Source organism: Bufo gargarizans, chromosome 9 (genome assembly GCF_014858855.1).
Source record: "Bufo gargarizans isolate SCDJY-AF-19 chromosome 9, ASM1485885v1, whole genome shotgun sequence".
NCBI classification, from domain to species: domain Eukaryota; kingdom Metazoa; phylum Chordata; class Amphibia; order Anura; family Bufonidae; genus Bufo; species Bufo gargarizans.
This window is the reverse complement of record NC_058088.1, coordinates 165,853,463-165,880,730: the sequence shown is the minus strand read 5'-3', so window position 1 is coordinate 165,880,730 and position 27,268 is coordinate 165,853,463. Positions and strand designations below refer to the sequence as shown.

Here is a 27,268-nt window from a genome sequence, read left to right as displayed (position 1 = left end):
AAATGGTAGAACACTCGGTAACACTGACATGAAAAAGGACCTAGGAATTTTAATAAACAGCAAACTAAGCTGCAAAAAACAGTGTCAGGCAGCTGCTGCCAAGGCTAATAAGTTAATGTGTTGCATCAAAAGGGGCATAGGTGCCCGTGATGAGAACATAGTCCTACCACTTTACGAATCATTAGTCAGACCACACATGGAGTACTGTGTACAGTTCTGGGCTCCAGTGAACAAAGCAGACATAGCAGAGCTGGAGAGGGTCCAGAGGAGGGCAACTAAAGTAATAACTGGAATGGGGCAACTACAGTACCCTGAAAGATTATCAAAATTAGGGTTATTCACTTTAGAAAAAAGACGACTGAGAGGAGATCTAATTAATATGTATAAATATATCAGGGGTCAGTACAGAGATCTATCCCATCATCTATTCATTTCCAGGACGGTGACTGTGACGAGGGGACATCCTCTGCGTCTGGAGGAAAGAAGGTTTGTACACAAACATAGAAGAGGATTCTTTACGGTAAGAGCAGTGAGACTATGGAGCTCTCTGCCTGAGGAGGTGGTGATGGTGAGTACAATAAAGGAATTCAAGAGGGGCCTGGATGTATTTCTGGAGCATAATAATATTACAGGCTATAACTACTAGAGAGAGATGTTATATGTCAGAGCTGCTGCAAAAAGTGCGGGCCGCCTGTGTGCGTTTTCGGCGTTCTCATCCTGCTGCTGCTCGCCTGTCGGTGCTGCAACGTAACTTCGGCCTTCCTACTCACCGCCTCATATGCAACCACCTTTAACATGCTGGCCAGACTGTGCGAGCAGCAGCAGGCGATAGTGGAGTTTCAGCTGCAGCACGCTCTGAGGTGCAGCACCACTTCACCACCATGCGAGACCTGTGTTCCTTGCTGCTCTGTTTCGAGAACTCCACCAACATGGCCAGTGCCGATGACGCTGTTCTCACCGTTACTATCCCACTTTTATGCTTCCTTGAAAAAGCGCTTTGGGCGATGAGGGAAGAGGATGTGGCACAGGAGGAGGAAGAGGGATCATTTCATAGAGTTTCCGGCCAGTCATTCACAAGTGGCTCCGAGGGTGGGTTCCTGCACCCACAAACGCCAAGTACACAATTGTAGTGGAGGATGAGGAGGAGGAGATGGAGGAGGTGGCACCCAAACCAACTCATGGCCATCACTGATGCGTGGTTGGGGGGATACAGAGGACACAGACGATACACCTCCCACAGAGGACAGCTTGTCGTTGCCTCTGGGCAGCCTGGCACACATGAGCGATTACATGCTGCAGTGTCTCTGCAACAACTGCCGAGTTGCCCACATTCTAACTTGTGCTGATTACTAGGTGGCCACGCAGCTGGATCCCCGTTACAAGGACAACGTACCGTCTTTAATTCTGTCACTGGAGCGTGATCGTAAGATGCGCGAGTACAAGCGCACGCTGGTAGACGCGCTGCTGGTGGCATTCCCACCTGACAGCGGGGCCACAGTGGAAGCACAAGGCAAAGGCAGAGGTGGAGGAAGAGGTCGCAAACGCAGCTGGGGCACCGCCAGCACCTTAGAAGGCAGGGTTGGCATAGCCGAATATGTGAAAAGCTTTGTCAGCACGCCACAACAACCAGCACCACTAGCTGATATGGAACGTCTTAGCAGGAGGCAGCATTTCACCAACATGGGGGAGCAGTATGTGTGCACACGCCTACACGTACTGAATGACGGGTCTGCCCCCTTCAACTTCTGGGTCTCCAAATTAGGCACAAGGCCTGAGCTTGCCCTTTACGCCTTGGAGGTGCTGGTCTGCCCTGCAGCTAGTGTATTATCTGAACGTTTGTTTAGCACGGCAGGGGGCGTTATCACAGACAAGCGCAGCCGCCTGTCCACAGCCAATGTGGACAAGCTCATGTTTATTAAAATGAACCAGACATGGATCCCACAGGACTTGTCCGTACCTTGTGCAGAATAGACATGTATACCTGCACTAACCAGCCATTGTTATACTTCAGCGCAATTGCTCATTGCTGTATTTTTTATATTTCTCACTCTTTTAGGGTGTACCCTAATAAAAAAAATATATATAATAATTAAAACTAAAAAACAGTGTTGGCTACCTCGTCCTCCTCCACCGCCGCTTCCACCTACACAGCTACGTCCACTGCCTCCTCAACCTCCTCCTCCATATGTTCCTCCAACTCATACATCAAGATTATTATTTTGTATTTGTACGTATTTTATTTTATGTCATTTCACTAATTTGTCTGTTACATTTTTGGGTAAAATTCACCAATTTTTGGCTGTGATATACCCCTGCTCTACCTAGTAGACAGGTAAACAAATTTCACTAAATTGTCTGTTACATTTTCGAGTGACATTCACCAATTTTTGGCTGTGATATACCCCTGCTCTGACTAGTAGACAAGTTAATAAATTTAACAATTTTTTTGTTGCATTCTTGGGTGACATTTTACCATTTTTGCTGTGAATAAACCCCTGCTCTGCGTAGGCGAAAGGGACCGAAATTTTTAAAAATCATCTGTTCCATTGGTGGGTGACATTAACCCATTTCTGGCGATGAAAAACCCCTGCTCTGCATAGGTGACAGGGACTTAAATTTCAAAAATTTAATTGGACCTTTCATTCGATCCTTCTGCTTTAATAACTTGTCCCACATTTCAGCTTGATCACATTGCAGCCATTGACCTCCCTTGGATGTGGTCTCCCTTTCTCACGCTCCCTCTCCGGCGTGGAACCCTGATTCGCCACTAACCGTGATCAACATGGTAGGTGCAGAAAAGAACATCGAAAGTTGAGAGCAGATATCCAATTGGATCGTTGACATCACGGGGACGTGCAACATGGTGGAGCAGTATGTGTTCACAAGCCTACACGTACTGACTGATGGGTCTGCCCCCTTCAACTTTTGGATCTCCAAATTGGGCATATGGCCTGAGCCTGCCCTAGGAGGTGCTGGCCTGCCCTGCAGCCAGTGTATTGTCTGAACGTTTGTTTAGCACGGCTGGAGGGAGTTATAAAGGTTATATTTCCCAATGTTTTGGGGTGTACCCTAATTTAAACAATAAAAAATAAAACCAAAAAGCAGTGTAGGCAACCTCCTCACCCTCCACCGCCGCTTCCACCTACACCGCCACATCCACCGCCTCCTCCAGCTCCTACTCCATATGGACCTCGTCCTCCAAGATCAAGATTATTATTTTTTATTTTTAAGTCATTTCCCTATCCACATTTGTTTGCAGGGCACTTACCATGCTCTTAACCACATTTTGCAGCCCTCTAGCCCTTTCCATTACCTTTTTACAGCCATTTTAGTGCTCTAAAGTTTGGGTCCCCATTGACTTCAATGGGGTTTGGGTTCGGGGTCAAGTTCGGGACCCGAACTCGAACTTTTTTGTGAAGTTCAGCCAAACCCGTCGAACCCGAACATCCAGGTGTCCGCTCAACTCTATGACGATTGGTTGGTGCCAGTGAGCCTCTAGCCCGGCCTGGTGGTGTGCGATAATGGGTGAAATCTTGTAGCAGCTCTGGGCCTAGCAGGTTTGATGCACATCCCTTGCCTGGCACATGTGCTGACTTTGGTGGTGCAGAAATTCCTGAAAAATTACCCCAATATGTCAGAGCTGCTGCAGAAAGTGTGGGGCATCTGTGCGCGCTTTCGGTGTTCTCACCCTGCTGCTGCTTGCCTGTCAGGGCTACAGTGTAACTTCGGCCTTCCCTCTCACGCCTCATATGCGACCACCTGGCAAATTCTGGCCAGACTGTGAGAGCAGCAGCAGATGATAGTGGAGTTTCAGCTGCAGCAGACACAGGTGAGTCTCTCTGCAGAACAGTACCACTTCACCACCAATGAGTGGGCCTCCATGCGAGACCTGTGTGCCTTGTTGTGCTGTTTCAAGTACTCCACCAACATGGCCAGTGCTGATGACGCCGTTCTCAGCGTTACTATCCCTTCTATTCCTCCTTGAAAAAACGCTTTGGGCGATGATGGAAGAGGATGTAGCACAGGAGGAGGAAGAGGGATCATTTACAAGGGTTTCAGGCCAGTCATTCACAAGTGGCTCCGAGGGTGGATTCCTGCACCAACTTACGCCAGATACACAATTGTCCAGCCAGGGCACTGTTCTGGAGGATGAGGAGATGGAGGAGGAACCGTGTTCACAGCAGGGTGGCACCCAAACCAGCTCATGGGCATCACTGGTGCGTGGCTGGGGGGATACAGAGAACACAGATGGTACACCTCCCACAGAGAACAGCTTGTCGTTGCTCTGGGCAGCCTGGCACACATGAGCGATTACATGCTGCAGTGTCTCCGCAACAACCGCCGAGTTGGCCACATTCTAACTTGTGCTGATTACTAGATGGCCATGCTACTGGATCCCTGTTACAAGGACAACGTATCGTCCTTAATTCCGTCACTGGAGCGTGATCGGAAGATGTACAAGCGCACGCTGGTAGACGCACTTCTGATGGCATTGCCACCTGACAGCGGCGCACAGTGGAAGCACAAGGCAAAGGCAGAGGAAGAGGTCGCCAATGCAGCCGGGGCACCGCCAGCACCTCATAAGGCAGGGTTATCATGGCCAAAATGTGGAAAAGCTTTGTCAGCACGCCACAACAACAAGCAACACCAGCTGATATGGAACGTCTTAGAGGAGGCAGCATTTCACCAACATGGTGGGGCAGTATGTTTGCACACGCCTACACGTAATGACTGATGGGTCTGCCCCCTTCAACTTCTAGGTCTCCAAATTGGGCACATGGCCTGAGCTTGCCCTTTACGCCTTGGAGGTGCTGGCCTGCCCTGCAGCCAGTGTATTGTCTGAATGTGTGTTTAGCACAGCAGGGGGCGTCATCACAGACAAGCGCAGCCACCTGTCCACAGCCAATGTGGACAAGCTCACGTTCATTAAAATGAACCAGGAAGGTATCCCAGAGGACTTGTCCGTACCTTGGGCAGAATAGATATGCATACCGGCACTAAGCAGCCATTGTTATAATCCAGCACACTTTCTCATTGGGAAATATAAAAAATAAAACAATGTTTTGGAGTGTACCCTAATTTAAACAACAACAAAAAATAAAAGAAATACCAGGGTTGGCTACCTCCTCCTCCTCCAAAGCCGCTTCCACCTACACCGCCACATCCACTGCCTCCTCAACCTCCTACTTCATATGGACCTCCACCTCCTAGATTAAGATTATTTTATTTTTATGTTATTTAAAGAGGACCTTTCAGCAGAATAAAACTTCTAAACTAACTATACAGACATGTAGAGCGGCACCCAGGGATCTCCCTGCACTTACTGTTATACCTGGGCGCCGCTCCGTTCTCCCGGTATAGCCTCCGGCATCTTCATAGTTAGGCTCCACCCAGGGGAACCTGCCGGCGCCTCATTCTCCCATGCTGTAGCGCTGGCCAATCACAGCACTCAGCTCATAGCCTGAGAGGCTTTTTTCTCTCCCAGACAATGAGCTGAGCGCTGCGATTGGCCAGCGCTGCAGCATGGGAGAATGAGACGCCGGCAGGTTCCCCTGGGTGGAGCCTAACTATGAAGATACCGGAGGCTATACCGGGAGAACGGAGCGGCGCCCAGGTATAACAGTAAGTGCAGGTAGATCCCTGGGCGCCGCTCTACATGTCTGTATAGTTAGTTTAGAAGTTTTATTCTGGTGAAAGGTCCTCTTTAAAGTCATTGCACTAGTCACATTTGTTTGCTGATCACTTGCAATGCTCTTAAAAAAACATTTTGCTGCCTTTTGCAGGGAAATCTAATCAGTAAATACAACTTTGACTTTGGCCAGAAAATATTTTGGTTGGATTGTGGGGTGACATATTCACAGTTTGGTCTTTCAATAACACTAAAGCCTCTTTCACACGAGCATGACGGATTGGCTCCGGATGCGTTCAGTGAAACTCGCACCATTTTGCAAGCAAGTTTAGTCAGTTTTGACTGCTATTGCGTTGTTCAGTTTTTTTTTGCGCGAGTGCATGTAGTACCCAGACCCGAACTTCTTCACTGAAGTTCGGGTTTGGGTTCGGTGTTGTGTAGACTTTATTATTTTTCCTTATAGCATTGTTATAAGGGAAAATAATAGCATTCTTAATACAGAATGCTTAGTAACATGTGCCTTGAGGGGTTAAAAAAATAAATAAAATTAGCTCACCTCATCCACTTGATCGTGCAGCCGGCATCATCTTCTTTCTTCTTCTTTCAGGACCTGCAAAAGGACCTTTGATGACGTAATCGCGCTCACCACACGGTGAGCGTGGTGACGTCAGCGCTGGTCCTGCTGAATGAAGATAGAAGATGTTATAAGGGAAAATAATACAGTGAATTTACTTTAATGGGGTCCAGGGTTGCTCATCCCTATCATCTACTAGCAACCATGCATGAAAATCGCACCGCAGCCGCACTTGCTTGTGAATGCTTGCGATTTTCACGCAGCTCTATTCATTTCTATGGGGCCTGTGTTGTGTGAAAAACGCAGAATATAGCACATGCTGCGATTTTCAAACAACGCACAAGTGATGCGTGAAAATTACCGCTCATCTGCACAGCCCCATTGAAGTGAATGGGTCCAGATTCAGTGCGGGTGCAATGCGTTCACCACACGCATTGCACCCACGCGGGAAACTCGCCCATGTGAAAGGGGCCTAAAGGGAACTTTCTGACAACTAGAGGTTGTCTAAAGCAGAGATTCCCTTTAAATTATAACTTCAGCTCTGCTACATCTAGCCGGTTGAGATCTATGTCATGTCTTGTATTAAAGCTAACAATCCAGAGTTTATAACTGATGACCTGATGACCTATCTTAAGGATGACCAAGCTCGGACTGTCCCCCAGCGGTACAGGAGAATCCCTCAGGGGCCCCTTGTCATTCACCCCCTGCACAAGTGGCACATAACACAGTAGACTTACTGCACTACATATAGATAGGCTGTGTACAGCACCTCAACCAGCCTAAGTTCATAAAAAAAAAGAAAACTGGGCAGATACTTAAGAAATTACCCAGTTTATTATTATTATAGAGATGACTTATCGGTACAGAGGCAGGACAGCCAGTGTCACCCTTTCTCAGGGACATGTCTTCTCAAAGTTGCTGCAAGAACCCGATAATTAATAATCTTCTAGCGTCTTGCTGCTGTCTGCTGTTGTGTGAGGAGGTAATATTTGGATGTATCCATATGGCGGGCCCCCAAAATACATTTCACTGGGGGGCTCTAGACAGCCCAGTCCAACACTGGTAGCACGTGGCCAGAAGTAACGGCCCATTGTGATGAATATTCCGGTGAGGCAGCACACTGCAGTATAATCATTAGTGGTAGAATGATCTATGCTGTTGCATCAGGCACCGACATCTGGAAATCCTGGTTGATCCACGCCTGATTCATCTTTACAACGGTTAGTCTCTCAACACTTAGGGAGTAAAGGCAAGTTCTCTTAGGGGTAACTATGCCCCCTGCCACCCTGAACACTTGCTCTGATGCCACACTGCTGGCCGGGCAGGAAAGCATGCATCTGTCCATTTGTGCAAGAGACTCAGAGGACCTCCCTGCCTCCATGTCCACTGCATACTGCCACGGTCTGTCGGGGTCATCTGCACGGGCGTCGTTAGGTCAAAACATTTGGGGCTGGAGCCCCGGATGTTTTGTCCAGTGCCCCGAATGCAGGGCCGGCAGATGACTGCTACGTAGCAACCAGTCTGTCCATCAGTGCGGTGCTAATGAACACCCAGCATTGTGGCCAAGTCAGCAGCTCACTCCCAAAATGTACTTTTATGGGGTCGTACAATAACCCTTCAAGCTAAACCTGCAATCAACTGTTACCGAAATCCACCTCTTGATAGCGTGAGTAAATATGCAAATACTGCGCTGCTCGCTTACTTCCATGGCGCCGCCTCCTAGCTAATTTATTCACTTCACTTGCCTCTGTGTAATCTCGCACAGGCGCACTGGCAGAGGCATCGTCAAGCGAAGTGCGCATGCGCCGTCTTCCAGCACACCTCGTTCGACGATGCCTCTGCCAGTGCGAGATTACACAGGCAAGTGAAGTGAATAAATTAGCTAAGAGGCGGCGCTGGGCGGGGAGGTGATCTGTGGATGACATTTATGGGAGATCTGTGGTGGATGACACTTATGGGGGATCTGTGGTGGATGACACTTATGGGGGATCTGTGGTGGATGACATTTATGGGGGATCTGTGGTGGATGACACTTATGGGGGATCTGTGGTGGATGACACTTATGGGGGATCTGTGGTGGATGACACTTATGGGGGATCTGTGGTGGATGTGCAGCATACGGGTATGTTACCCGACACTGCTAGATTGTAATGTGTATTTCGCTTTAAGCTAGTCAGGCCTGCTTCAGGCAATCCTTGTCATCGCCAGCAGAGGGAGCCCCCAGTTCAGTATAAATAGGCTAGGGCCTAGCCCAGGAGGGAGAGAAGTTTCTAGACTCAGTGTTGAGAGGTTCAGAGCTCAGTCGGCAGTGCTGAGACTGCATCTCTGGTGTGTAGGGTCCTACTCACCCAGCTTTCCAGGTCAGTGATACCTGAAGAACTCCAAAGGCAGAGCCAACCGTCAGGAGGGAAGAAGACCTCTACCAAGTATTTGCTCAAGGGTTATTACCAAGAATTAGTTGTCTGGACCTTGAGAGTATTACTGCAAGTAGAGTTAGAGGAAAGCCCGGATCCTAGGAGGCCTGTCTCGAAGTTAACCTTGTTGTAAGTGAAAGCTTGAACCTCCACTGTTAACTGCATGATAAAGGGTGAAATAACTCTGGAACTGTATTAACTGGCTGTTTACCCTATTACGTATCCATGCAGTAAAGTTGACCTGTTGTATGAATACCTGAGTTACTCCATTATTCCACCTATCATTAAACGGCGTGCCACCGTTCAATTGGCACTGGCGTCACGACATTCATCACCTGCCTGTTCCAGTGCTGACCCGTTTGAAGACGACAGTGAGTCCCAGGTTAGTGGGTTACCCTGCACTACAAAGCCCAGCATACCTAAAGTTACACTACTGACCCCCTGGGACACTGCAGATGACACTTAAGGGGGATCTGTGGTGGATGACACTTATGGGGGATCTGTGGTGGATGATACTTATGGGGGATCTGTGGTGGATGACACTTATGGGGGATCTGTGGTGGATGACACCTATGGGGGATCTGTGGTGGATGACACTTATGGGGGATCTGTGGGATTGCCCAGACGGCTAGGCCCTTCACTGTAGTTATTAACCCCATTCAGCAGTCCCCCATTCACTGAAGGGGGGACTACTGAAAGGAGTTAATAACTACTGTGAAGCCCCCCCCCCCCACGGTGGTGATGAGGGCCATGGGGTGGGGGCGTGCCACGGATCTCTCCAGACTCTAGCAACGCCCCTGGTCATCTGCCTCGTCTTCGTCATCGCCCTTCAGCTCCTCATGCTCGTGCAGATAAACCACCTAGTTGTGTCTAAAATTCCTTGCCGTTTATGTCCTCCTCTTCCTCTGCCAGTTCATTCTTCTCAGGGCTCAGGTGGTTGTGAGATGTAGGCGCCATGACTTCTCTCTCCTCCCCAAAAATATTTGCCAGCATCTTCTCCAAGACATGAAGGAGTGGAATGACATCATTTATCCCGTAGTTCTGCCAATTGACAAATACAGTGGCCTCCTCAAAGAGCCTGAGCAAATGGCATGTGTCACGCATGAGCTGCCACTGGCTAACCTGGGAGTCTCACCAGAGAGTAGACCTGTCCGTCTGCAGTATTAAGAAATCATTGACCGCCTTCCTCGGCTCATACAGGCGCTCTAACATATGGAACGTGGATTTCAAACAGGTGGAAATGTCACATATCAGGCAAAGTTGGGGAACAGCATTTTGCCTTTGCAGGTCAAGGAGGGGGTGTTTTGCACGGTAAGAGTAGCTGAAGTGCATGCAGTTTTCTGGACATTTTTACAGCTCCTACAGGTCAGTGGAAGACTTGAGGAACCATGTGACAATGAGACTGAAGACGTGTCCCATGCAGGGCTCATGGATCAGCCCTCACTGACGCAGCGCAGAATTTAATGTTCTTCCTGTTATGCGTAACCATGGTTCCTATCTCCAGTTGGCGAGGAGACAGCCAGTGTTTGATTTATTTATTGATGACACTTAGCAGTTCCTCCCCGGTATGGCTCCATTTGCCCAGGCTGACCAGGTGCAGAACCGTGTGACAATGCCTAGCTTTGCATAAGTGATATGCTCAAGGACCACTGTGAACTGTTCCTACATTGGAGGGTGAGGACAAGGTGGAGGATGAGGAGGCAGAGGAGGACATTGGTACAGAAATTCCAACATCACAATGCGTAGGCAGCATTACCATCATCTGGCCAAGTTGCTGATGTGCCTGGACCGGAACCACATTTACCCAATGGGCTGTGAACGACATATATTGTCCTTGACCATAGTCACAGCTGCATACATCAGCGCTAGCGTGAACTGTATCAGATACTGAGAGGCCCAAGGACTGGCCCACCTTCTGCCCAATGTACATGTGCAGGGCTGGTACAGCTTTTTTGGAAAAGTAATGTCGGCTTGGGACTCTCCACCTTGAGTGGGCACAAGCCATCAGTTCTCTGAAATGTGCAAAGTCAACTACAAGGGAAGGGAGGGACTGTAGTACCAGCCACTTGGCCAGGTGCACATTCAGCTTCTTGCCCGTTGGATAAGTGCACACATACTGTTGTCTTTTTGCAATCGCCTCGGTGATTGATTGCTGTGGAAACAAGCTAGAGAATGAGCATCAGGAGCAATAGACATTGATGTCCATGGGAAGGAACGACAGCTTGCTTCTGCTGACGTTGATACGCCCTGACTGCTTGAGAGGGGTACGGGCCGGTGGGAGATGCAGTGGGTGCTGCATCAGGCTCTAAAACTAAATGAGTGGCATCGATTTCTGACTCCACTTCATGGTGATGCTCCATGTGTTGACGCAGGGCCCTCATGATAACATTAACACCCTCGCCACGCCTCATCGTTTGCCCACAAATCCTGCATACTGCCATGCTAATGTCCCCCAGTGACTTGGTGAAAAATTCCCACACTGACGATGATTGGCATTTTTCGCCCACCATTGCGTGATGTCTGCCTGCCGCTGCTTTTATGTTTAAACAATTTTATTGAATTTTAAGGTTTAACATAACAATGAAGCATGTTATCCCCAGCAGAGGACTAATTTCTCATTAAAAGACACATACAAAGTGCATTGTACAATTCCACCTGATGTATATATACCTCATTAAAAGACACATACATAAGTGCATTTTACAATTCCATCTGGTTGCCGCTGCTTTTATGAACCCGTGCACTGCTTGAGTGTCCCTTACTGGTAGTCTCCCGAATAGCAGACAGTGTAATCCTCCCACATTTGGCTACAGATCTCCCACTGCTTCCCCCATGCTGTCTAACGGGCATGTTGCCACCCTCACTTCTGATCAAGGGAGGCCGTACTGGGCCACCATTAGGGGAGGCCGACATGACAGGATTTTGGCTACAGAGAGGCTTGCAAGCGTAGGGTTAATAAATTTAAAATGTTAGTGTGGCGGGGAGAAGGGGGGAGGAGTTAGGAAAAGGCGGGCGATTAGTTGATAAATAGGACGGGTCAGAGCGGTCAGTACCTGGATTCTGGCCAGAGAACTGACCGACAGCATGCAGGCGGTGGAGGCGCTCATCCAGCAGTTGCGGGCAGCGGCGGACGAGAGGGGACCCGAATGGCTGCAGGAACAAGTGTCCGGTGTAATGCACGGGGTGGCGGTGAGTAACACCAGCTCACCGCCACCAGCTAGACGGCCGCGGCGGGTCCGGCCGCCGGCGCGCCTGAGCCCAGAGACCCCCAGGTCCAGGCGCAGAGTGCAGAGCCCCTCCGGGGACCCTTCGCGCCGGGAGGCTGGAGCAGGGCCTGTTAACAGCACCTCCCGGTGCGGGAGGAATCCAGGTGCATGGCGGGGCCTACTATCGGGCGGGCGGAAAACCCCCCCGGCTCCTCCAAGCAGGGAATCAGGACCAGGAGTGGCGGATCCCGGAAGCCTAGGGGAGGCCGCCCCGCGTGGGAGTAGGAACCAGTCGGACGCAGCTGTACGCAGGGATCCCGGGGATGTGCACAGGATGCCAGCAGCTTCACCACTGAGGGAATGCGTCGCCACATTCGCATCCAGCACTGACCCTGCTGGAATGCGGGATCCAGCAGGAGCGGCATGGCAGAGATACAGTGGAGAAGACCAACCAGAGCAGAGGAACGACCTTCTGGACGCAGGATCTTCAGCTGCAGGGTCCACAGCCCCCCGGCAGCTAGGTGAGGCCACTGGGGGTACACATGACTTATTCAGGATAGGCCCTGGGGGATTGGGTGGGCCGCAAGCAGATTTAGGTAGGGGGTTAGGACAGCTTTTTTATAGTCTGGCGGGTTGGATGTCCGGTTTGGGGGCGACAGGGGTGTCACCGGTTGCGGCATGGGGGGTAGGAGCTGCGGGAGGCGGGGTGTCTGGGGGGTCTGGTATGGGGGACAGCGGGTCGCCTGGTGTGAATGCTGTGGGGAGCAGTGGAGTGCCCGGAACTGTGGCGGGAGCTGCCGGTGCGGCGGTTGGAAATAACAGTGCGTTTGGGGGGCCTGATGGGGTAGTAGGCGCTGGTGCTAATAATGCAGTTGAGAGGTCGGGTGAGGTGGTCTCAGTGTCGGTACAGGCGGGGAGGGAGGATGACAGGGTTTAAATTAGACGATACTGCACGGGGTGAAGTGTACGTTTGTTTTGAAGGGCCGTTAGGGGCGCATTTAAAACAGGACGTGCGTGAATGTATCTGGAAGGGGGAGTATGTGGATATTCTTTCACTACTCCCCCTGGAGCGTTTTAACCTGGACAGGTGTAAAAAGGATGAGGGGAAAAAAGAGGAGGATGAGAAGCATAGGTTCCGTTTAATGCCACGCACGTTCACTAACTGGCTTCAAGCATTTGCGATCTTGGCCAGTGTGATCGGCTTTATTTTGCTAGATGGACGCTATAGGGGAAGCGTTTCGGGTCTATGGGGGAACGGGCTGGATACGCTATGATGAGCAGTTCAGACAGAGGATGGCGGTGCGGAGTTACATTCGGTGGGACCATAAGGACATTGGGCTGTGGATGCGGGTAATGGTACCGGTGCGCCTGTCCCAGTCCTTTCGGGGGGAGTCAGGCGGATCTGGTCAATCATCATTTGCAGTCGCTTCCGCAAAGGGATTATGTTTCCTCTTTAACGAAGGTAACTGCAAATTTGGCCAAAAATGTCATTTCAAACACGAGTGTTCCTCCTGCGGCGGTAACCATGGACTTAACCGTTGCTTTAGGGCCAATAGACAAAGAGGGTGGGAATCTAGTGGAAAAGGGCCTGACACCAGTGCGGGTGGGAAGGATGGCCCCCTTTCTAAGTAGATACCCGGATCAGGTCGCGGCCGAATTCTTGAGGTTAGGTTTTACGGACGGTTTTCATATTCCCTCTGCCCCCTTGCTGGTTGTTCCTGTGCAGAAGAATTTGCGTTCGGCCTTGCGACACCCAGAAGTGGTAACTCAGAAGTTGAAAAGGGAGGTGGCCTTGGGATGCATGGATGGCCTGTTTGAAGTGCCGCCTTTTGCTAATTTAAGAGTATCACCGTTAGGGTTAGTTCCCAAAAAAGAGCCTAATTCTTTTAGGCTCATTCATCATCTATCCTACCCAAAAGGGGCGTCGGTCAATGACGGTATTGATCCGAACTTATGTTTGGTGATCTACACTTCATTTGACGCGGCGGTTGATTGGGTTCGGCGTTTAGGGGCAGGGGCGTTATTGGCAAAAGCGGACATTGAGGCGGCGTTTCGCCTATTGCCTGTTAACCCAGATAGTTTGCACTTGTTGGGATGTTATTTTGCGGGGTGGTTATTTTGTGGATAGGTCTTTACCAATGGGCTGTTCTGTGTCTTGTGCATATTTCGAGTCTTTCAGCTCTTTTTTGGAGTGGGTGGTAGCCGACGTGTTAGGTTGTTCTACCATTATACACTATCTGGAGCTCCAGGGTTTGTTTGTTATTATTAAATACGGTTAGGTCGATTTTTAGTTCGTTTGGGGTGCCACTAGCGGAGGAAAAAACGGTGGGCCCCACAATGGAATTGAGTTTTTTAGGTATTGTGATCAACACTGAGAGGCTAGAATGTCGGCTGCCAGATGATAAATTGTTAGATTTGAGGTTGTGGATAAGGCTGGGCGGTCCCCCAAAATTAGATTGAAGGATTTACAGTCGTTATTCGGTAAACTCAATTTTGCATGTCGGATCATGCCCATGGGGAGGATATTTTTTCGGCGATTGGCGGGGGCTACGGCTGGTGTCACGGCCCCGCATCACTTCATTCGCTTAGGTAAGGAGCTCAAAGGGGATCTAGGGGTTTGGGACGATTTTTTACAGCAATTTAACGGTAGATCTTTAGTTATGAGTGAGGTGGTTGATGACTTTGATTTTGACCTATTTTCAGATGCAGCTGGGGGATCCGGTTTTGGGATTTATTGTCATGGCCAGTGGTGTGCAGGCAGTTGGCCAGAGGACTGGGCTGGCCGAGGATGGGTTAGATATCTGGTGCTCTTAGAACTATTCCCGATGTGCTTGCGATGGTGTTGTGGGGGGATCTCTTTAGGGATAAAAAGCTGCGTTTCCACTGTGACAATTTGGGAGTAGTGAAGATCATAAATGGGATGACGGCGTACTCTCCGCCTGTTGTTCGCTTGCTGCAGCAGTGTTAATCTGCTTAAGGTTGAATGCTTGGATAGTTGCGGTACATGTGCCTGGGGTCTCTAATTGTATTGCGGATGCACTTTCTCGTTCGCAGTGAGAGCGGTTTCGGCAGCTGATGCCGGATGCAGAGCTTGAGGGAATGCAATGTCCGGAGTCCATGTGGGAGCTGTTGGAGGGGCCATAGGTCGGTTGCTGCAGGATTCCATGAGTGCCGGGACGTGGGTAGCGTACGGTAAAGCTTGGCATGATTGGCAGTTGTGGTGTTCCGATTTAGGGGTCCCAGTGGACGAAGAGGAGGTCCCGCTATTACTTTTTTGGGGGCATGTCAAGGAGGCTGGCTGGTCGGTTGGGCGCCTGAACAAATGGATAGCGGGAATCGCGTTTGGTTTTAAGCTACGACAGTGGCCAGACGTTACAAAGGAGTTTCTAGTCAGGCAAGTGTTAAAAGGTTGGAGGCGCGGCCCACGTCCAGCTGATAGACGTAGGCCGGTTTCCTTTCAACTTCTGTTGCGTATTGGTAGGCAACTAGAGGTGGTTTGTCATTCACCTTGAGAAGTGAAGCTATTTCGGGTGGCGTTTTCACTAGCCTTCTTTGGAGATTTTCGGTTGGGGGAACTGGTATGTAGGAGCATGCAGGTGATAGGTGGGGGATTATTGAGAGATAATGTCGTCTTGTCTCATGACAGGGTGGTCATTCGTATTCGCAGGTCTAAAACAGATAGAGAAGGGAGAGGTAGCTGCGTGTGGTTATTTGAAGTGCCAGGTTGTCTCTCGTGCCCGGTCAGGTGCTTGCGGGAGTATTGTGAGATGGGGACATCCGCGGGTGGCCCGCTGTTAACTCATGAAGACGGATCCTATTTATTGCGTTACCAGTTTGTGGAAGTGTTTAAACGCTGCATACTCAAGTTGGGTATGGGAGCTACCGATTTTACGAGTCATTCATTTTGCATTGGTGCGGCAACGGAAGCAGCAAGGGCGGGTTTGAGTGATGAGATCATTAAGAAAATAGGGAGGTGGGAATCTGTCCGTTTCCGTTCTTATGTGCGTCTAGGTTTCTGTTGAATATCGCATGTACTGACTGTTGCTATGTTGTGTCCTTGTTGTGTTTTGCAGGTTGAAATCCAGCTTTGGTGTGGTTACTTGGTCACTTTTTCGTGTTTTGGGGTGCTCTTCGGGCTAACGTGCGCCCTGATGGTCGCCAACTGGGCTTGCATAGGGAGGTAGCTGAAGTCCGGTGGATTGGGGTAAGAGGCATGTTGTGGGAAGGGGTGATAAGAGAGGTCCACAGGTACGTGCGGTTGACTAGGCCCCCGGATGTGCTGGTTCTGCATGTTGGGGGAAACGACTTAGGGGTTCGGCCGATCTGAGAACTAATACCGGATATAAAATTAGATTTTCTTCATTTGTGGTCATTATTTCCAGGTACTATTACGGTTTGGTCTGATATTGTGCCGCGGAAGGTGTGGCGTGGAGCTCGTTCAGTGGAGCGCCTTAATAAAGCCCAGATCAAGGTCAATAGGATGATGGGAAAATGTATGGCCAGGAATGGGGCTGTAGCGGTTCGCCATTCTGAATTGGAACGGGGCGTGGGTGCTTTTTGGAGGGCAGATGGCATTCACTCCAATGCTGTTGGTATTGATCTCTGGTCTTTGGGGTTGCAGTAAGGCGTAGAGCAAGCGCTAGGATTGTGGAAGGACTCGCAAGCCTGAGGTTGGAGGTCAGGTTGGGCGTCGTTGGCGGGGGGAGGTTCTCGAAGTTGGTGACACTGATACTTATGGAGGATGGGAGGGCCTCAATGGTGGGGGGCTGGACTCCCATGGTTGGTGTTGTTGGCTCGTGGAGAAGGCGTCCGTGAGTTGGTCTCCGAGCTGGCGTTTTACGGCTGCAGGCAGTACGGAGGCGCCAGTCTGGACAAGTGCGTGTTGATAAAGTTGGGGCTCCGAGGACCTTCCCCGTCAGGGGGGAAGAGAATACTGTATTATTGTTATTTAATGTTATTTTATTTGATTGATGTGTTATTGATGGTTATGTATCCAATATTTGGGAATAAACGGCTGCTGTGGCCATTAAATCCAAAATCGGTCTCCGTGTCTTCATTATGCGTGAGGTATTGAGCTGGAACGAGGGAGGTCTGGGGTGGTTTTAAGTAATAGTTATTCCCCGATAGAATAGACAATAACCTTGTCAAGGGAGGTCGTACTGGGCCACCATTAGGGGAGGCCGACATGACAGGATTTTGGCTACAGAGGGGCTGGCAAGCATAGGGTTAATAAATTTAAAATGTAAGTGTGGCGGGGAGAGGGGTGGGAGGACTTAGGAAAAGGCGGGCGATTAATTGATAAATAGGACATGTCAGAGCGGTCAGTACCTGGATTCTGGCCAGAGAACTCCCGCCCTCCCGCCCTATATAGATATTATGGGGTGGGCGACACCTAACTTTAAAATAATAATAATAACGGTACAGGGACAGGACAGGGGTAGGACGAACTTCTGGGTGTTCCTATGTCGCGGCAGTCGGGGCGGGGGGAGGTCCTCGAAGTTGGTGACACTGATGCTTATGGAGGATGGGAGGGCCTCAAAGGTGGGGGGCTGGACTCCCATGGTTGGTGTTGTTGGCTCGTGGAGAAGGTGTCGGTTGGTCTCCGAGCTGGCGTTTTATGGCTGGAGGCAGTACAGAGGCGCCAGTCTGGACAAGTGCGTGTTGATAAAGTTGGGGCTTAGAGGGCCTTCACCGTCAGGGGGGAAGAGAATACTGTATTATTGTTATTTAATGTTATTTTATTTGATTGATGTGTTATTGATGGTTAAGTATCCAATATTTGGGAATAAACGGCTGCTGTGGCCATTAAATCCTAAATCGGTCTCCGTGTCTTCATTATGCGTGAGGTATTGAGTTGGAACGAGGGAGGTCTGGGGTGGTTTTCAGTAATAGTTATTCCCCAATAGAAGAGACAATAACCTGGTCATGATAATGCCCTCTTTTCACCTGACTCCCATGTGTGATCAGCTACATCATCCTCTACAAATGTATGGTCGTCACTTGTGTCACCCTCACCTGTCTCTTGCGCATGTCCATGACCTCTCGCAACATCTGCTCCCACTCGACTGTCATCACCGGAAGTTGCATGCCTAAAGGAGTCCACAGCAGGCCTCTCCTCCAAGTTTGGGCTGGCCTGTAACTGCTGACTGTCCTCACAAAGCTCATTGTCGCTGAAAAGCGGAGCAGAGCCGGTGGCATACATTACTTGGTTAGCAGAAGTAGCAGCAAAAGCAATCTGCAGGTTCAGGACAGGTGAGGGCATAGAGGTAGTTCCTGGGCCATGTCAACTTAGCGTGGTGTCAGAGGAGCCCACTGATTCCTGGCTGCGCATATCTGTTGTCACTTAAGATGATGTTGAAGAGCGAGTCAACCATTCCAATACAGTTAGATTGTTTGTCAAAACATGACCACTGGATGACACTGGCAGCTCTGGTCGGTTGCTGCAGCTGCTACCCCTCCTTCTTCTCCTGCCACTTGTGCAGGTAACAGCAACATTTTTGCCACTGCCTATTCCTTTGGAGGCTCAGGTAACTGTCTGTTGGCCATAGTGTACAAAAACTGCATCACTAACAGAACGGATTGGCCATGATAATTTCTGCTCCACTGCACAGTTATGTACAGGGCGATAAATTACACCTGCCCGTTATATGGACTTAACGTAATGCTACAGCTAACAGAAGGGATTAGCTATGATAGATTTTGTTTCATTGCACAGTTATGTACAGGGCGATACATTAAATCCATATTACAGGCAGGTGTAATTTAACGCTTCAGGTAACAGCAAGGATTAGCCATGATAAATTTCGCTCTGCTGCACAGTTATATACAAGGCGATAAATTACCACTGCCTGTTATACGTATTTAAGGTAACGCTATAGGTAACAAAACAAAACTCTGGACTGAATTCTGCTTTGAATGTATTGCTTAGCTCAACTCTAATAGAAAGGTGTCAGGACACACAGGGTATTGCAGCTTGACCTGTATGGGGCTATGTAGTCCCATACCTATCACAGTGTCCAGTCTGACCTCTCTCCACTCCCAAAACCACCTAAGATGGAAAGAAGGCCTGGTCTGATAAATCGCATTACATCATGTGGACGGCCAGGTGATGTGTGCCACTTACCTGGTGAACATGGCACTCAGTGTGATGTTCTGAGCAATGCTCTGCTGAAAACCTTGGCTCCTGGCGTCAAGTGGATGGTATCCGAAGGAACATGAAGAGATCAAGGTGACGACTTGTCTTTAAATTCCCAGATCTCGATCCGATCATCACCTGTGGGATCCATGGAGGCTATTGGCTGTTGTGGGTCGGTTCTCACACCACACTCCTGTGTCTTTCTTACCTGTGAGAGATGGGCCTTATATCTCTATATAATGTGGTGTGAACATTCTGTAGTACACATTTTTGTCCACTAGATGGCAGAAAACCATATGTATGAGAAGGTCAATAAGGGAGGGGGAAAATGGGGATTACATTACAGTTTTTAAATATACCTATGAGCTCAGTTGAAGTTGCTGAACCACTCCTATCAGGTTAAGGAGCCAATAGTCTCTTCTTAAGGAACACCCCTTTTCTGATGTCATGTCTGCTATTTAAGTCAATGTAATGTGAATAAAGTTCTCTTCTACCATGGCTCGGGGGGGGGGGGGATGAGACGATGCTTTCATGAAACCAACTGTGTGTCTGGTCTCATGAAAGCAGTATGGTGTACACATACTTATAGTTCTAATTGATTTGGCACCACACAAACAAGACACATGAATTGCGCTGACAATTTGGCAACCTTTGGGTGGGCGGACAGCTTGCTTAACGTCCGATTCAAATGCCACAAGAGCGACTTAAACGGAACCATCAGACGAAATCACTTGCCGGCAAGGTAAGAAAGATTTATTTCTTACGATTCTCCTCTGAAACTTCCGTTTTTGTGGGTTCTCAAGAGTTGAATTGGTGTTATCGCGATAGAAGGGTTCAAATTATAGCTGATCTGTCTTTTAGATGAAAGAACCCCTTTGAGTATTCCTTCTTTGTGTGGCTTTTCATGTGGTAGGACATGCTGGGACTAAGCGGAAGTTGTTAGACAGCTGATAGTTGCATATCCTGTGATGTAGAATTCGGTCCCAGCCAGACTCTGACTAGAATACCGGCGCTGGCATAGTGAGGATAAAAGGATAATACATATAAATATACAGGCCTCCTAATTAGAGCCTTGTATATTTATATGTATTATCTTTTTATCCTCACTATGCCAGCGCCGGTATTCTACCAGCAGGTATAGCTATTAGTGACTTACTAATGGTGAGATTAGGTGGGACACTCACCCCCAATACCAGGCAGCGGAATCTCTGGTGAACACACCAGTGACAGTGAGTACCCTATTGCAGCGCAAGTGTCTCCTACTCTACAATTACAGACTCTGACTAGAGTTTTTAGAAAAAGGAAGGATTGTATTCCCAGATCGGAAGGATCCAGATTATATATAGTATTGAGTTCCCCTATTCTGAAGAATCTATATTATATAGGTTTGAGTTCCCCTAATTGGATGACTTTTAGTTTGCATTTTTTTTTTTATGAATTCCCAATTAGGAAGAATCTAGGTTGAGAATTTTGTGATTTCCCGTTTAGGAAGAATCTAGGTTAAAAATATTTGTGGTTTCCCCGACTAGGAAGAATCTAGAATATTAATAAATTATTTAACGTATAGAATGGGTAATTCTAATGTTACAGGATATAGTGAGGAGATGTAACAGCAGCTCAGTTGATTAAAGAAAGGAAAAGTTTCAGTTAGAAAAAAAATTAAAGCAATTTGTTATATTAAGTATCAGAGATATCGAATGGAACATCTGTTTCGGCTGGAATGGCATACTGTTATTATCTGTCTACTGCTCTGATGCTGATGAATAGATGTGGGGGCAGAAGACTCTGTCCCCCAGGAGGTACTATGCTCTAGACTGAGTCATACCTGTATATATGGATGATAATCAGAGCACATAACGTTAAGGCTATGATAATTACCACCAGAGAATCAACCTTAGGACTCTACTTTTAGATCAAGATTCCTAGATTTAGGATTATAAAGATGTTAAAAGATGTCCTAATTTCTAGGACACCTTTAAGATCTCACACTACCAGGGCCATTTAATAATATTGGAAAGATGTCATGAGTGGCCATAGGTGCCTGCCATAGAGGCCCCCTAGATTGCCAGTTACATATGCCTCTTATCTCATGCTTACTTCATGGACTAGGCTGCACTTCCATTTTTCGGGGACTTCTTCAATTTTTTGTGGGACCTCCCTGTGACACTTAACTTGATGATACACCACAGGGATGGCCCTATTGACAAAGAATTCCTGAACATAGCTACCAACATGGTCCCACTAGCTATTAACATGCTACCAAGGGGGTTTCCTGCCAAATCCTCCTTTGAGTTTTCCAACAGGGCCACCATATGTGAAATATGTGGGCCCCACATATGGAGTTCCTATCCTCCATTTAGTAACCAATTTACTGAATGGACCTTTGTTGGTGGAAAGTACGAGAGTATGAAGTGATCTTCAGACATGATCTTTTTAGTTACACCATACATGTCAAGGGTTCATGTCGTGGGTTCTCCAAGTAGAAGATCATGGTGAAATAGACCCGATTTTTGTATGTTATTGTCAATTTTTTTTTTTTTTTTTTTTTTTTTTTTTTTATTGGGAAAACTACAAAACATTTACAATAAAAAATGTATTACAGTCTCTCAATTCTTAGTAACCCAAGTGATTATATGTGCGTATATTCCACTCATCTTTTCAAAATATTTAGAAAACCCTCCCCTCCCTCCCTCCCAGTTTGTGGTGCGTCAAAGTAGGACCCTTATATATAAAACAACTTGATCTCAGCTAACCAGACCTCCAACCACCCCATATCCTGGTCCATTGATATTCATTATCCCTCCGTCTGTATAAAATTTTTTCGTAGTTCATTACCTTATCAATTAAATTTATCCATGTGTTTTTGTTTGGAGTAGATCGGGCAAACCAGGTGCGGCTGATCAAAACTCTAGCCAACATCAATACTCTACTCAAAAGAATCTTTTGATACTTATGATTTTTTAATTTGGAGAGATCATTGAGAATAAATACTTGTGGTTCAAAAGGAATTCGAATTTTTAGTTTACACATAATATAGTTATTGATACCGTTCCAGTAGTTTATAAGTTCTGGACAGGTCCATATCATATGGAGAAAGTCTGCTCCTACAGTGTCACATTTGGGACAGTTGGACGTGTCTCTTAACCCACATTTGTTCATCCACAATGGAGTAATATATAATCTGTGGCAGATATAAAATTGTATCAGGACATGGTTAAAGTTCTGGGATAGTGAAGATAGATTCCCAAAAATATTATCCCACCCTTCTATTTGTACATTCGGACAGTCCACCTCCCACGCTTTTTGTCCTGGAGAGTGTATGTCACTAAACCGTGCTTTAAGTAATAACTTATATATATTTGAAATTTTTATTCTGGAATGTGTACCTCCTACCCAATCATTCAGAAAGGATACATTATCTATATCCAACAGCCGCTTATCATCCAAGCTGGATAACACAGAACGCAATTGGAAATACCTAAACCATGAAAGATTTTTTAAATTTTGTATCATTTCTATATAGGATTTAATTTCTCTATCTTTAACTACCTGTGAGATATATAAAATTTTATTCTTCTGCCAAAATGTGTCAGCTGCAATTTCATCCAGCCTTTGTAAATACAAATTATGCCAAAGAGGCGTAAATGTAAGTGAACCCTTAACTTTCAACCATGTCCTAGTTGTAGCCCACACCTTAAGGAGTAGTTTTATAGTCTCTCTGTAGCCTTGCTCATAGCTCTTCAATAGGCCAGATTCCAACAAGGAAAAAATATTATTGTGGGCATGACTATTTACCAACTTCCCCAGTAGTGCGCTATGCTCTGATTCATAGCACCTCAATAGCTGGGCTGCAATAAAGTATCCCTTAAAGTAGGGGAGATTTAAACCCCCGCACTCCACTGATCTATACAAATACTCCAACTTAATTCGAACTCGCTTTCTTCCCCATATTAAATCATTAATTAGTCTCTCTATAAGTTTAAAATGTTTGTCTTGTATCCAAATAGGTGTATTCCTGAGCACATAGAGCAATTGTGGTAATATCACCATTTTGACTAGTGAAACTCGATCAGCTCTAGATAGGGGAAGTTTCAGCCAAATTCCTATTTTAGCTCTGATCTTTACTATTATGGGGATCAAATTAAGTTCTACAAAATTTTCGACCCGAGGCGATATCGTCAAACCCAAATATTGAAAAGTATCAACAATATCCAACTGTGTAACAGGAATCTCTTTCTGTGGTAGGGGGTCTATTGGAAGCAGACTAGTCTTGGTCCAGTTTATAAGAAGACCAGAAACCTCACCAAATAATTTAACCATTTGAATAATCCTAGGGAGAGTGGTTTCCGTATGATCTATAAAAAACAGAACATCGTCTGCATATAGTGAGATACGATCTTGTGTTCCTAGCGTACCAAATCCTTTGATCTGATCGTCCTGCCTAATGGCCATCGCAAGGGGTTCGATATATATATCAAATAATAAGGGAGATAGTGGGCAACCCTGACGGGTGCCTCTGTTTAACTCGATACTGCTACTCAAAATTCCATTAAGACTCAATTTAGCCCTTGGAGATCCATACAATAGCCTAAGAGTACGTATAAACCTCTCTCCAAAGCCCATCCTAGCAAGAACCTTCCAGAGGAAACGCCACTCCACCCTGTCAAAGGCCTTAGAGGCATCTAATGACAGGATGGAGCGGGCGGTCCCCCCAGGGGCCTGGATATTAGAAAAGAGCCGTTGTAGATTATAATGTGTACCCTTATTTTTAATGAAACCGCTCTGATCCGGATGGACTATGGAGGAGATGACCCCAGAGAGCCTTGTAGCAAGGACCCTCGCCAAAAGCTTTACATCTGCATTAAGCAGTGAAATTGGTCTGTAAGATTCTAAATCTAGAGGGTCCTTGCCTTTTTTTGGAATTAGTATCACTGTAGCCTCCATCATTGAATCTGGCAACCTCCCATCCTCCATTGATTCAGTAAAGACCTCCAGTAATCTAGGAAAAATACAGTCCCCATATTTGCTATAAAATTCATATGGAAGCCCGTCTGAACCAGGAGTAGAATTAGGTGAACATAATTTAATAGCTCCCTCAAGTTCCTTAATTGAGACCTCCAGTTCTAATGCTTTCTTTTGGTTCTCAGTAATAGTTGAAAAGTTAATCCTATCTAGGTAGAGATCTATCTTATCGTCTGTAATATTAGAATCAGCCTTATACATATCAAGAAAATAATCAAAAAAGGCCTTCTCCACCGGACCCTGACCAGTAACTGTTCTACCATCCCTCACTCGAACCTTCTCTATATGTTTTTTAGGTTGTTGATTGGAGATTACTCTGGAGAGTAGCCTACCGGGTCGCCCAGAATCAGTAAAGTATTTTTGCCCTTTAAAGAAAAAATTCTGTTGAGCTTTATCCAGTAAAAAATTAGCATATACAGACGTGGACAAAATTGTTGGTACCCTTTGGTCAATGAAAGAAAAAGTCACAATGGTCACAGAAATAACTTTAATCTGACAAAAGTAATAATAAATTAAAATTCTATAAATGTTAACCAATGAAAGTCAGACATTGTTTTTCAACCATGCTTCAACAGAATTATGTAAAAAAATAAACTCATGAAACAGGCATGGACAAAAATGATGGTACCCCTAACTTAATATTTTGTTGCGCAACCTTTTGAGGCAATCACTGCAATCAAACGCTTCCTGTAACTGTCAATGAGACATCTGCACCTCTCAGCAGGTATTTTGGCCCACTCCTCATGAGCAAACTGCTCCAGTTGTGTCCGGTTTGAAGGGTGCCTTTTCCAGACTGCATGTTTCAGCTCCTTCCAAAGATGCTCAATAGGATTGAGGTCAGGGCTCATAGAAGGCCACTTTAGAATAGTCCAATTTTTTCCTCTTAGCCATTCTTGGGTGTTTTTAGCGGTGTGTTTTGGGTCATTGTCCTGTTGCAAGACCCATGACCTGCGACTGAGACCAAGCTTTCTGACACTGGCTAGTACATTTCTCTCTAGAATTCCTTGATAGTCTTGAGATTTCATTGTACCCTGCACAGATTCAAGACACCCTGTGCCAGACGCAGCAAAGCAGCCCCAGAACATAACAGAGCCTCCTCCATGTTTCACAGTAGGGACAGTGTTCTTTTCTTGATATGCTTCATTTTTTCGTCTGTGAACATACAGCTGATGTGCCTTGGCAAAAACTTCGATTTTTGTCTCATCTGTCCACAGGACATTCTCCCAGAAGCTTTGTGGCTTGTCAACATGTAGTTTGGCATATTCCAGTCTTGCTTTTTTATGATTCGTTTTCAACAATGGTGTCCTCCTTGGTCGTCTCCCATGTAGTCCACTTTGGCTCAAACAACGACGGATGGTGCGATCTGACACTGATGTTCCTTGAGCATGAAGTTCACCTTGAATCTCTTTAGAAGTCTTTCTAGGCTCTTTTGTTACCATTCGGATTATCCGTCTCTTAGATTTGTCATCAATTTTCCTCCTGCGGCCACGTCCAGGGAGGTTGGCTACAGTCCCATGGATCTTAAACTTATGAATAATATGTGCAACTGTACTCACAGGAACATCTAGTTGCTTGGAGATGGTCTTATAGCCTTTACCTTTAACATGCTTGTCTATAATTTTCTTTCTGATCTCTTGAGACAGCTCTTTCCTTTGCTTCCTCTGGTCCATGTCGAGTGTGGTACACACCATATCACCAAACAACACAGTGATTACCTGGAGCCATATATATAGGCCCAATGGCTGATTACAAGGTTGTAGACACCTGTGATGCTAATTAGTGGACACACCTTGAATTAACATGTCCCTTTGGTCACATTATGTTCTGTGTTTTCTAGGGGTACCATCATTTTTGTCCATGCCTGTTTCATAGTTTATTTTTTTACATAATTCTGTTGAAGCATGGTTGAAAAACAATGTCTGACTTTCATTGGTTAACATTTATAGAATTTTAATTTATTATTACTTTTGTCAGATTAAAGTTATTTCTGTGACCATTGTGACTTTTTCTTTCATTGACCAAAGGGTACCAACAATTTTGTCCACGTCTGTATTTGTGTGGCTTTTTGCATATTTTCCCTATTTTTCTCCGTCTTATTTATATGGAAGGATTCTGTCGCTAAGATCACATGTTTCTCTAGATTTTTCTGTTTTTTTCCATATTCTCTTCTAAGATTCGTGATATTACTAACCATCAATCCCCTCATGTACGCCTTAAAGGTATCCCATACCACTTGAATTTTTGCTGAGCCGTCGTTGATATCCCAGAATCGGCCTATTTCATTTCGAATTATTTCATGTGTCTTTATGACTGATAGCCAGTAAGGCTAAAGGGAGGTTTTGATATATATCTATCCTGAGAGAAGCATAATTCAAGTACTAACGGGGAGTGATCAGATATTGACCTTGTTTCATATTTCATTCGTTTTATCAATTTCATATATTTGCTATTTATCAGTACTAGGTCAATTCTAGACAATGATTTACCTGCTTTACTAAAACATGAAAAAACCCTTTTCCCCTGTCCCAGATATTCCCAAGCGTCCTCAAATCCAGCCTCCAGGCAGAACCGTGCGAGGGGGGACCCCTGGACCGTACTGTCACCCCTAGCACTCATAGAGACCCTATCACGTAAAGGATCGATGACACAATTAAAATCACCAATAATCAATGTTGGACATTCTGGCCATTTATCCATGAATAATAGAAGAGAGTTAAGAACCAGAAGAGAAAATGGCGGAGGGATATAGACAAAGGCCAAAATACATAACTCTCCCCCTAACCTGCAATATAGAAAAATAAATCTTCCCTGTTGGTCGACAGAGGATGCCTCACAAACGAAGTCAATAAGTCTATGTATCAACACCGTAACACCTCTCGAGTAATTGGAGAGGGTAGAATGATACGTATGCACAGCCCATCCCCTGTCGACCACTCTAGTGGTCTCCTCAGTAAGATGGGTCTCGAGCAAACATACTATTGCTGGTAGATGGGCCTGAGTCAAGTCAAAAACCGCTTGTCTCTTACCTCTTTCCCCCAAACCACGTACATTCCAAGAAAAAATTCTAATCATCGTCATCAACAATGGTTAAATGGAAGATTAGGAGAGAGGGAAAAAGGAGAAAACAAGATGGAAAAAGAGAATAATAAACTGAAAAAAAAGGGAACCACACCTACTTTGACGCACCACAACCCAACCCCCCCCCTCACCCCCCTCCCACAGGCAACCCACCACATATTGTAGTAGATTTCTTTCCTATGACCAACCCTCGACCCTCCCCCCAGTCAA

General features: G+C 46.7%; 1 protein-coding gene across 1 annotated transcript in view; it reads right to left on the bottom strand.

Moving 5' to 3' along the window:
* LOC122919832 (1-phosphatidylinositol 4,5-bisphosphate phosphodiesterase zeta-1-like) overlaps positions 1 to 17,895 on the bottom strand; it is a 138,991-nt gene extending 121,096 nt beyond the window's left edge. The window contains exon 1 of the mRNA XM_044269022.1: positions 17,839 to 17,895. Within this exon, the coding sequence (XP_044124957.1) occupies positions 17,839 to 17,895 (57 nt within the window). The remainder of the gene's footprint in view (positions 1 to 17,838) is intronic.
* Between the last annotated feature and the right edge of the window lie 9,373 nt (positions 17,896 to 27,268).